We start from the raw sequence: 11,644 nt of genomic DNA, 5'->3' as shown, positions 1-11,644 counted from the left end.
GTAAAATTTTTGCAAAATGAGAGGTAGCTGAATGTTTAAACCACAAAGTGACGCCAACACTGTCAGCTCCATTATGCATGTGCTCAATAAAGAGGTACATCAGTTTTTAATGTTTTCCATGTTTTTGTGGTTGCGAAGTCCAACACACTAAACATTTTTTTTTTCTTCAGTGTGAGGCTTTCAGTCCATATCAAGTCCAGTACAAGCCAATTTCACACTTAACCCAAATGAACACCACACTAAACATTTTCACAACAAATTTATTGGTTTGCTTAGCATGGGTTAATAAGATGTCTTCTCAAGTGGTGACTGCCATTTCTTGTAAATACCCTACATGTACAGTTGTGCCCCATTAATAAGACCCCTGTTAAATGGACAACTCAAACTATGCACAGCTTTTCTGGGGACCGGACTTTTCAATGTGTTTATGCCTCGTTAATATGGAAACTTGTTGCCTGGACAATGTACAGGGCAAAAATGCACAGAGGCCAGTGGGGTCCATGTATTCCTGTCGCGTTAATATGGACAACAATGAGAACCAAATCTCGACTGCCCCATCCAGACGTTTCCTTTCCTGTATTTTGAAAGCAGGACAACAGCAAAAGGTGGTGCATAAATGCGAATGTTTCAGTAATGTCCTTTTTTTTTTGTGCTTTCATGTTTGCAGTACCAGGGTGCCCAGTTGATTTTCTTTACGGTTTGCTGTATTTCATGAATTGATATTAAGAATGTGAAGCCGCTTTCAACAGCTGCCAGCGACTCATGGGATGCGAAGAGTTGTGGTAGAAGATATGCCAGCACGCCCTGAGACGCCATCAGACATGATGAGCTACTAGGGGCTTCAAACTGCGCCGCAATATATAAAAGATAACGGTGACCAGAATAATGCACTTCACACTGCTAAAGTTTAATCTAATTTCCACTTCATTTACTACTATCCACAGAAACAGAAGTTAGCTACAAAGTGTTTTTATTTCCAATTTTTTTTTTTTTTTAGTGATTCTTTATTATGGACGACTTGCTTTCTCAACAGTTTTGCTCAGGAACCGAAGTGTCCATATTAACGAGGCACGACTGTAAATGGAATGATGTCAAAGGAGATGCTGGCTGCTTACAACCGAAAACATTATGTGCAGCAAAGCACTTCAGCTAGAAAGCAAATTTAACACACGGTGAAGAGAAAAAAAAACACCTTCAAGCACACTGTACCCACACAAAAAAAAAAAAAAAGGGATGGCAGACACTGAAAAACAGCCCTCCCAGCTCTCACATACAGCTTAGCATGTAATTACAGAATAACCACAGATATGGCAGCAAGACGCACCACATCTATAAAAAAAAATGGAAGGCAAGTACATCAAAATACTCTTGAGACTCCTCCTCGGAGTGCCACTGAAAAATAATCACAGGTTGGGTGGCAAGATAAGGCTATAAACTGCCTACGTAGGAGAGCTGCCACTCCATAAGCTCGAGCACAAAATGAAATTGTCAAGGACTTAGCACAACAATGCCAGCTGTGTCACAGTAAGGCACACACCATAATGCTACTGCCACCAGTGATGAGACCTAGTGCATTAATGAAAATTTTAAGGTGTTGGCATGAAAATGGTGTGCAAACTGTATGACAAGACTGTGCTCCTAAAACCACCGATCCCATGACATTGGTGGCAGAAGACTTTAAATATATCCTGAAAAAGAAATGTACACATAAATATACATTGAAAAATGCACACTGCTGCCAAACCACGAAAGCAGTTATAGCTTTGGTTTAGCCACATAGCCCTGTATTCTACCATGGCATCTACTGTGTCGTGTAAGACGCGGGTTCGATCAGTGCCGCGGCGGCTGAATTTCGATGGAGGCGAAATTCAAGAGGCCCGTGTACTGAGCGATGTCAGTGCACGTTAAAGAACCCCAGGTGGTCGAAATTTCCGGAGCCCTCCACTACGGCACCCCTCATAGCCCGAGTCGCTTTGGGACTTTAAACCCCAATAAACCAAGCATCTACTGTGTCATCCATAAGACCTTAGTTACTTACTAAATTCATTAATTTAACTAGATGGAATTTAATTCAATTTCCACAAGTGGCAAAGTGGTGAGAGGGAAATCTGCTCCACACTTAAGGAAGAGAGCGAGTGTGAGAGGGAAGAGGATGGGAGGCGAGCCTCCCTGGCAACCTACCGACTTGGGATGTTATGGCAAGTGGAGGAATGCGCAACCAGAACGTGTCTGCTGTGGTATGAACCCAAAGGGTGGTTACCATGGAAGGAGAAGGCTATGGCGAGGTCAGAGGAATGCACAACCCGAGGGTGATTCCATGGCAGAATGCAGGGCTATACTGCTGAACCAAAGCTGCTGATTCATGCGCTGAGTAGGTAAGCCTAGCTCTATAAATTTTTTCTTTGTATTACCCATACCCCAAGAGCCCTAACAATGTAGGTAGTGCACAATGAGACCAATGTGGCCACTGCACACAGGTATAACAAACTACTCCTTCAGTACATGATTAGTTTTGCCTAATCATGGGCGCTTTAAGAAACTTGTTACCTATAGATATGTTGAAGTTCTTACGTAAGATGAGACTGAGCGAAATTAATGCTGCTATCTTACTTAAAACACGCTTAATAGCTGCCTGCATTTAAGGACTAAAATCAGCTGTAAAAGTTATATTGATGTGCCGACAACAATTCTGCTCAAAAGTGTTTAGCCATAACATTTGAGCAACAGAATGTCAGTGTTAACGAGACAGATAATGCCTAGGAAGACTTAACTTTTGAAGGCATTACGAAAAACACTATGAGCTTTTTGGTTTGGTCCACCAGCTTTTTTAGCCAACCAACAATTTTAACATCTATTGCACTGCTGGTCTTGTCAGTGAACAATAAGAGGGATAACATTAATGCCCATACTCTAGAGTTACACAGGTAATTCTGCTTTTGACATCACGAACAGTGTCACCAAACACTTGAGCAAAATGGCAGGTTAAGGCATTTATAAAATGTCTGCTTTATTCAAACCAGAACTGTTCACTGCAATAGCATACCTATCATACTCCCAGCCTTCATAAAAACTTTGCTTCAATGCAACCACAAAAACAGCGATGAAAGACTTGTTCAGTTGTCCAGCATGCAGAAATTGCACTTTTATGTTACGTAAATAAAAATCTTTGGAATGTCAAGTTTGGACAGAAACAGTACAATTTAACGCAATTATAGACAAGAAGTACAATTCAAGGCACATTCACAGCAAACAAAAATTCAGTTTTTTTGCGCTTTGGCAGCAGAAAATTTAAACATGAGTGTAGATGCAAGCTGCAAGTGAAGACAAGTGGTGTGCTACCCGTAACCTTGTGCTGACTGCAGACTTCATGCTTTGTTGCCTAAAGAACTCATTACAAAAAGGCACCACCGCTTGCACATATCCCTCTAGAGTTAAAAAAAAAATGCCACCAAAAAAAGTGCAGTTCCAAATAAGAGTCTGCTAGGAATGGTCACACCTAGCAGGTTTAGATCCATGAGCCACATCTGATATCAGAACTCGCTGCGAGTATCATCTGGGTTTTCACGTTCTTGGGCATTCTTCTTCAGGCGCCGTGACTTCAAGTTGGAAAGGACCTCATATGCCTTTTGAATTTCAATGAATTTCTCTTGGGCTTGCAGTTTTTTATCAGGTTCTTTGAAGCGATCAGGGTGCCATTGGCGGGACAACTTGCGGTACGCAGCTGTGATGGCTTCCTGTGTAGCACTGGACTGAACACCAAGCACCTGGAAGTCACACCGCAGAATACATTGAAGGCATAACATTCTACACCATCAAGCTCATTAAAAAGAATGGTATCCAAGGAATTCAATCACAGCTGCTACAGGACAGCTGTCAATGCCTGGTGTTTACTGCCTTGTGTGGAGCATAAGGGGCACATACCTGCAGCTAGACAGCCCTCTGAGGCACTTTGTACGCAAGTGTGTGCACTGAGAATTCAGAGCTCTTTCTGGGCATGTGCACCAGCTAGCAGTGATCTCTTTGTTTCAAATGAGTTTAGTGCCCTTTTTATCCCAAACAGCATGCCTTTTTATGTAAACTAGCGAATGCAGTAAATAATATTTCTCAAAACAGAGAGCCTGGCAGCACCTTGTCTGCCATTTTCATGCAGACAGGTTTTGTCACCAGTAACATTTCTTTTTTCATTTCTAGCATAATGTGCATCTTTGAAATAAACAATATGAACTCCTTCATTCTAATTTCTCCACTACTCATTAGACGAATCCTGGTGTTTCAATATTACAATTTCCAGTCATTGAGACTCTCTGTACAAAATTTTGCACATGCCCGTCAAACAATCACCCTTGGTGCTTTCCTTTAAAAACCAGGCTAGTTATCTCCCTTTAGGCCTGCATAAATTACTTAGATGGAGAAACAAAATTTTTGAAGAGCATTGGAGAGTGGAGCCTGAAAGGGCTAGGCATGCACCAGGCCTCTTGAAAGGCTGGAAGGTTGATTGTTCAGTGAACTATGCTTATGAACGTCACCTCTGGTAAATTGTGAATGGACAAGGCTTCTTTACATGATCCGCTATGTTAAACATATTAATTCTGTACCATAGTGGGAACTACATATAACTGCTACCAGATACACTGAATAATTACACTCTGTCCCTCAACAAACAGACCTAGGTACTCTCAATGTTGAGAGCTAAGCGCACTGAAAAAGTAAAAAAGATAAACACAAGCTAATACCACTACCATCCAACTTGAAAAAAATTGCCCACTATATCAAAACACCATTCATGCCAATAAAAGCAGCTGGAATATTTGACGAGATGAAGATATGCCATTGATAAAGTTTACATACATACTCCATAAATCTGGAAAATAAATTCATTATGAATGCTGTTTCAGTTCTTTGCAACTGCATTAAAAAACTGTTAATGACAAAATGTATGACTAAAAGCTAAGCCTGTGCTATTTTGACAGTACCAAAGAACAGTCAGTGCACGCTAAAGAACCCCAGGTGGTCAAAATTTCCAGAGTCCTTCACTACAGCGTCCCTCATAGCCAGTCACTATGGGGTGTTAAACCCCCATAAACCAAACTAGTACCAAAGAACAGTGTCAATGTTGCTTAAATACTCTTCTCTCTATTAATCTATGGTTTTAATTTTAATTGTATGATTTTGAAAATACCCATATAATATTTTTTTTCCCATGACAAACACGTGGCACAAAACTAGGTGCTGCTTGAAAGGGTAAGATGCATACCATTCTGTTGAATGAAAACTCAAAACTGGCATTTTCCAAGACAATGCTAAGCTGGCATGCATTTTAAAAATTCATTGCCCTTAACCCTGGAGACAACTGAACAGAACTTGCCAAGTATGCAAAATACAAATCCCTGCTTTCAAACTTTATTTTAGTTTTGAATAGGCCCTTTGGTTAAGTTTAAGCAACCCATGCACTTCCGAAATAAATTCATTTGTGCAAGCTCTCCGGTTTGGTACCAAGCTAAGAAGTTTTGAAGTAGCCTTGGTTGTTTTATATAAGCCACGATGTTAAAATAAAAAAATGATTTTATATATTGTTATCAGATAATTTTTCTTCAACTAGGAAGTTTCTGTGGAAGCTATATAGCTTTTCTCTGTAGTCGTACAGCTACGCTTGGGTAGATGCTAATCAGTAATTACTCCCTTATTATGAAGGAAAACTGTCAGTCAACTTCTAAAAAGGTTAGCATTTCTGTTCTTCTCAAGAAGTATAAAACAAAAATGGCTAAAAGCTGCAATGACATCTTGATAATCACACTCCGCACTACAAAGTAAGATACCTTTGCCATTAGTTCATGTTAAGTGCAAAGAATTTAAATGCAAAAGCCATAAAAATAGTTGAAAAGGGAACAATGAAAAAGTCCTTTGGAATGTCATATACTTCAAAAGGGTCAAGTAGCACGAGGTGTGGAAAAAGTGCTGGAAACATAATCTGGAAACTACACTGTCCTCTCAACATGCCTATCTTCTCAACACAACCAAGACCTACTGGAACTACAGACCTGCACAGATAACGGGTCTATATGAGGATTTTTTAAAGGATTTATGGAGTTTTAATGTCCCAAAGTGACTAGGGCTATGGAGGACACAGTAGTGAAGGGTTCTGGATAATTTCGTCTTTCAGGTCAGCAGCTAAGCACCATAACCACTGAGCCACCGCGGCGTCCCTATATGATGATGCGTCATTGCAACTGCCAAACCTCATTTCCCATTAGGCTGCTGAGGGTACTGTAATGTCCTGTTCACCTGCCGTTAGAGAACCCTCAGCAGTATTGCCTGGAGGAGTCTTGTGTACTGCAAACAGTACGGTGAATTCATACGAGTGTTCTACGCTATACGCGAGGATAAATTTTGTGTGGCACTGCAGTAACAGCTACAAGAACTAGGAGATGGCACCCACAAGTGCACTCTTCACTACCTTCTGCTGCAGTGCCACAGAAAGTTGTTCCCAAGTATAGTTGCTAAAAAACATGATGTTTCCAACATCAGAAGATTTCAACTACACAATTTTTTTCCCCTCCAAAATAAATGCTGCATGCTCATGTGTGAAAGGTTTGTAAACCCATAATCTGGGGCATGAAAGTTTCAGTGCCTGAAGATCAATGTGAAAGCAATGATGACAGTTTCCCCTATTTGCACTCAAAGATTAACACAGTTAAAAGTTTTCCCAGCTTCGGCAACATTAGTATTCCTGTACAATGAATGTGCCATTTTAAAACCACAATTTATTAATCAAAACTGTGACACGCAAAGAATCTGAGGAAAAAAATTCCGGTTCAAAGTAATAACATGGAGGCCCCTTTGAAGGGGCTAGAACTGCATTTAATATCGAGAAGCTAGGTTTTTGGAGCCATGTTTTTTTTTTTTTACTCTTGCATGTTAAGATACTGAATTTGATGGGCAAAAGAAAAACGGTGGTGTAAATTGCATACAAAAAGACTGTGTTAAAAATCGATTATTTTTCTTCTACAAGACACCAAAGTTGTAAAATGCTGAAATTCCACGAACGCTGTGTGCTACCTGTTGTGGTAAGCAATTTCTTTACCACCAAGCTATACCGTTTATCGAAAAACTAAGGTCGATTTCTTTCTGTGAACACATCTTTCAATCCGTCATAAAAATTTCACCAAAACCAGAAAAATAGTCATGGGATGAACATGACCATTCTTACTTCAACACAACCATATGCAAGCATATATGTGCGTGTGAGAGAGAGAGAGAGAGAGAGGCAGGTAGAGTCCCATGCAACTCAAGAAGGAAGTAGCACATACCCTCAAAGGAGGCCTTCCAACCCATAATATGGCCTTCACTGATATTCAGGACGGGGGAAGGGAGGGGGGAGGGAGGAGGGGGGTATCCTATTAAGCTCTGGTTATTCCCCTTTCATCTACCGCCTCAGGTAATTTCATGGCAGAACGTCAAAGGGGATTAACCAGGATGTCAAGAGGATTAACCAGTAAAGCAGCACTCACCTTGAGGGCATTGGCCTCCCCCTGGGGGTCAAGAGCTTCCATGAGCAGCCACCAGAGTTCACCCCAGCCATTGTGCCGCAACTGATGGTACATTGCTACCATAACGCTCTTGAAGTCCTGCCACAGGGGGCTGCCAAAGAAATGCTGGATGGAGTCACGGCACCTGACCTCAGTTCCGTCATTGTCAGTCATGCTGCAGTTGAAATATAACCATGAGGCCCACATAGAGCTGTAGAGCAGGCCACATGTAATGAACACTGCCAGTCGTTGGCACAGGGGCTTCGCAGGCCGTGGCTTCAAGCGCCAACTCTTGGCATAGTTGTTGAAGAAGTAGCTGGATAACAGGCTGGTCCAGAAGACGCTGTGTGCACTCCAGAAGTAGAGTGGATACGTCAGGTATGCCCCCAGCAGTGGCATCTTGAAGTTTCCCTTCTGTTCACCAATGTTGCCCACAAGATGGACACCTGGTTTTCAAGTAAAGAAAAAACAGAATAGGATTTAATTAAAGATTATTCACGCTTCACCAGTGTCACAGCATTAAAACAACGTGCCGAGTTGGAACCACTATCATGTCGACGCCATTTCGCTCGCCTAACCTTACTTCACAAATTGTATCATCATCCCACCCTCCACGATGACTTCTTTTTGCCAGGCCCTTCAGTATTTCCTCACCGTGATCACGATAACAAAATAAAACGCATAACGTGCCGTTCAACGCTTTACGCAAAATCATTCATTCCTCGCACCATAATAGACGAACAACCTGCCACCACACATAGCTACTGAGGTTAACATGCAGTCCTTTTAGCATTCATTAAAGCAAACCATGGATTAACTGATTTTGTATTTTTGTTGTATTATGTGCATTATACGTTTACTGAGTATTTTATTTTTGCCTTGTTTGTTATTTTATTGAATACTTTACTAGATTTATTTCATATTTCGTTATTACATGCATTATTTGTTTTATTCCAAGAGCCTGTGCCGTATTTTTATGCTTGTATCCACCCCCCCCCCCCAATGCAACACCCTCGCACGAGGGCCCTTACGGGTATTGTAAATAAATAAACAAATAAAATAAAAAAGGAAAAACACAAAATAAATAAAACAGCCACGTTATGCAAGGTAGCACTCACCACCTCCCTAATTCAAAGGGGATGATGTCAATAGTACCTAAATATCTAGCACAAAAACATTTCACTTGGATAGTCTTCACAGCTAGAAGTTGAGCAAACATACGACCAATTACGATATCCTATGGAATAGGAAAAAGCCTTCGGCCAAAAATGCGCAAATCTTCCGAAAAAGAAAAAACTTCATCCTATTCAAAAGAGTTTCAAGTTACATTTCACACATGCATGTTCAACTTGTGAGCCTTGAGCCTGGCAGTTACCGATGAAGGGTGGCGATTTGGGCTAGTTGGTTCATCACAGAAGAGGAAAAAATATCACGTTACCTATTATTGTTACCATTATTGTTACCCATTATCATGTTACCCAGTATTTGTGGCCGCACAGCGTGAATAAACAATGTGACCTGCCGGTGTCCCATGATGCAGCAAACGTGTTAAGAACTTTCCATTACATAATTTACTTGTGCATGAATACATGGTGCTGCAGCAAGCCTAGAAAGTAGAAAGGATACATTAGTACCAATGCTGATAAGCAGCGTAACACTATCTGCCTTCCAAACATAAGGGCTACAGAAAACAAAAAGGTAAAATTATAAACCCACAGCTACATGCTCAAGTAGTCCAGCTGCATTAAATGAGTAAGCTTTGCATGAGAACTTTGCATTACTGTAAGAATTCGCTAAATGAAACTATGTGCAACTTTCAAAGCCACTGTCACAAATCCACACCACTATATATATATGCTTTTCCATGTACATTTACCACAGCAGCCAAGCTGAACGCAGCCCTATGACATACAAATAACAACCAAAGTTGTTGGAAATGTAAAGCTAGGTTTTGGGCAACTAAGCTGGTACAACATTTAATTCAAGGAACATATGCTCCCACAAAATGCTGCCCTTAATGAATAGTCTGCATATGCTGCAACATAACCTGGCATGACTGCCTAACAGCTCAGGCAAGTCAAGCAGATCACAGGTTCAGTTGATACTCATCACTCACACCTCAATACAGGCAGTGTTAAAACACCCATTAAGCTCAGTGGGTACCAAAAACCCAGATCATCGACATTAACTAAAAGCCTCCCACTGCAGCATCTTCAGAGCCTTTCATCCATGCAGGTTGCAAATGTGACCTTCTCCAAAATGACAGCCACTTAATGATGTGAAACAAGGGCTAAATTTTTGCAGAAGCACGATTTTTAGTCGGCAGCGCATATCACATGTAAGCACTGTTTTAATGCAGCTTTAGACATCAGCACTGCAAAAACAGCTGGCTACCAACCTAGCTTTCACACCATAAGGTTCAAGATAATTACGACTGCCAGGTGACGCTTGTCCCCAAGGGAACAGCGCATATGCCAGCCCTGAATGACGCTTTATCTTCAGATAAGTAGATCGCCAGCTGTAAATACTGAAATGTGTGGCGTATGCTCTCAAGCTAAAGGATAAAAAAAAAAAAACAGCAGCACTTTTTTGCCACGAAATTAAATGCTGGAGAGGCCATGCTTTGGTCGCCTAACCTTTAAGTAAGCATTTGAGGGTAACTGGCCGTTACGCTTCTTTCCATTACTCAAGCTAATTGCAGTCGCTTATAAGCTCTTCAGTTTTCTAGAAAGTCGTCGGTTCTGCCAGTTTCATGCACATATACATATGAAACAGGCCAGTTCAGTGAACACTAGACGAACTATACGAACGGTACTCACCAACGGCAACTGCCAAAGGCACTGGTAGCACGGCGAGAGGCATGTACTCGGGAGGAATGTGGTCCAGTGGTATGGCATATAAGATCATGTAACCGAGAGCGTCTGAAACAATCATCTGGCCAATCGACCTGACAGTGCTTGAGGGCGGCTTAGCATGTCTGCGAATATTTTCTTTCAGCTTTTCAACGGCCTCTGGATCACTATTAGCGTACTTCACGTAGTCCGGAATTTTCCAAATGTCTCTGATCCAGCCAAGCCCAAAGTAACCACCTAATGTCATCCACCACACAAAGGCTTGCCGGTCGCGACGAAGGTAGAAGTGATGTGCGCCTAACCAGCCAAACGTAAGCCATAATAAATATGTAACAAGCAAGCTTTTCGCCATTGGTGGCCACGCGCGCACTTGTACCAGGGGTTTTAAATTACCTTTCAAACTGAACGACGTCTGTTTCACTGGTTTGCAGACAAGCTCTACATCTGTCGGCCCGCTGACACAGACACACGTAGCCGGCGCAAGCCTGCGTAATCAAAGAGCGAATCGCGCGCGCACGCCGCTGTTCTCCTCACATAGGACCGTCCACCCTGCAACTTGCCAACGGGCTATCTGCACACGTCGAATATTGGACTGGAGAGATTACAGCTTTTCTCCCACGAGGCCTATCATGGAGCGGACGTATAGTCCATGACAAGCCCCACTGAACTAAAACGCTAGGTGCTGCCGTCAGGCGGCAACTGAGTCAGCCAACGTGAGTGGGTTTTTGAATAATTGGCGCGAAGTTTGAACAAGGCATGTCGCAGAATACAAACATACCAATGTCTTTGCAATTGTGGCTGTGAACGAGAATGGTGACCACATCGTATCGGCAACAATCAAAACGAAATCCTCTGAAACGGCAGAAGAGGCGGCTATAGCCCTCGCCCTAGCGCATACCCAAGATAGAATCATCCTCAGCGATTCCAAAACGGTTATAAATGATTTCGCAAAAGGGCGAATTACAAACACCTCCCTTAGAATTCTCCCAAATTCTCACCAAATTATTCCGAACTGATATGGGTCCCAGCCCATTCGGGGAATCCGGGGAACGAGGCAGCCCACTATAAAGCCCGAGGTTTCATCGACCGGGCAGTGGATGAGTCTGGCTCCCTGAATTTCACGAAGGACTCCATGATCACATATCATGATCTCACCAATCATTTTAAACTAGAGAGGAGAATTTTCCCCCCTCCTGACAAAAGCCTGACTAAAGAACAAGAGGTTACGTGGCGTCGTCTACAGACGAGATCGATACGCACCCCATC

At 42.1% G+C, this 11,644-nt stretch overlaps 1 protein-coding gene across 1 annotated transcript; it reads right to left on the bottom strand.

Moving 5' to 3' along the window:
• Nucleotides 1-252: 252 nt before the first annotated feature.
• On the bottom strand, nucleotides 253-10,949 carry wus (TM2 and DnaJ domain-containing protein wurst). Its single transcript, XM_089578584.1, has 3 exons — nucleotides 10,346-10,949; nucleotides 7,509-7,972; nucleotides 253-3,764 (listed from the first exon to the last, which is right to left on the bottom strand). The coding sequence occupies exons 1-3, from the start codon at nucleotides 10,728-10,730 to the stop codon at nucleotides 3,531-3,533; spliced, it is 1,083 nt and encodes a 360-aa protein (XP_089434710.1). The 5' UTR covers nucleotides 10,731-10,949; the 3' UTR covers nucleotides 253-3,530.
• Between the last annotated feature and the right edge of the window lie 695 nt (nucleotides 10,950-11,644).

Source organism: Amblyomma mixtum, chromosome 3, assembly GCF_055824585.1.
Source record: "Amblyomma mixtum isolate Tamu chromosome 3, ASM5582458v1, whole genome shotgun sequence".
NCBI lineage: Eukaryota > Metazoa > Arthropoda > Arachnida > Ixodida > Ixodidae > Amblyomma > Amblyomma mixtum.
This window is presented reverse-complemented; position numbering and strand designations above follow the sequence as displayed.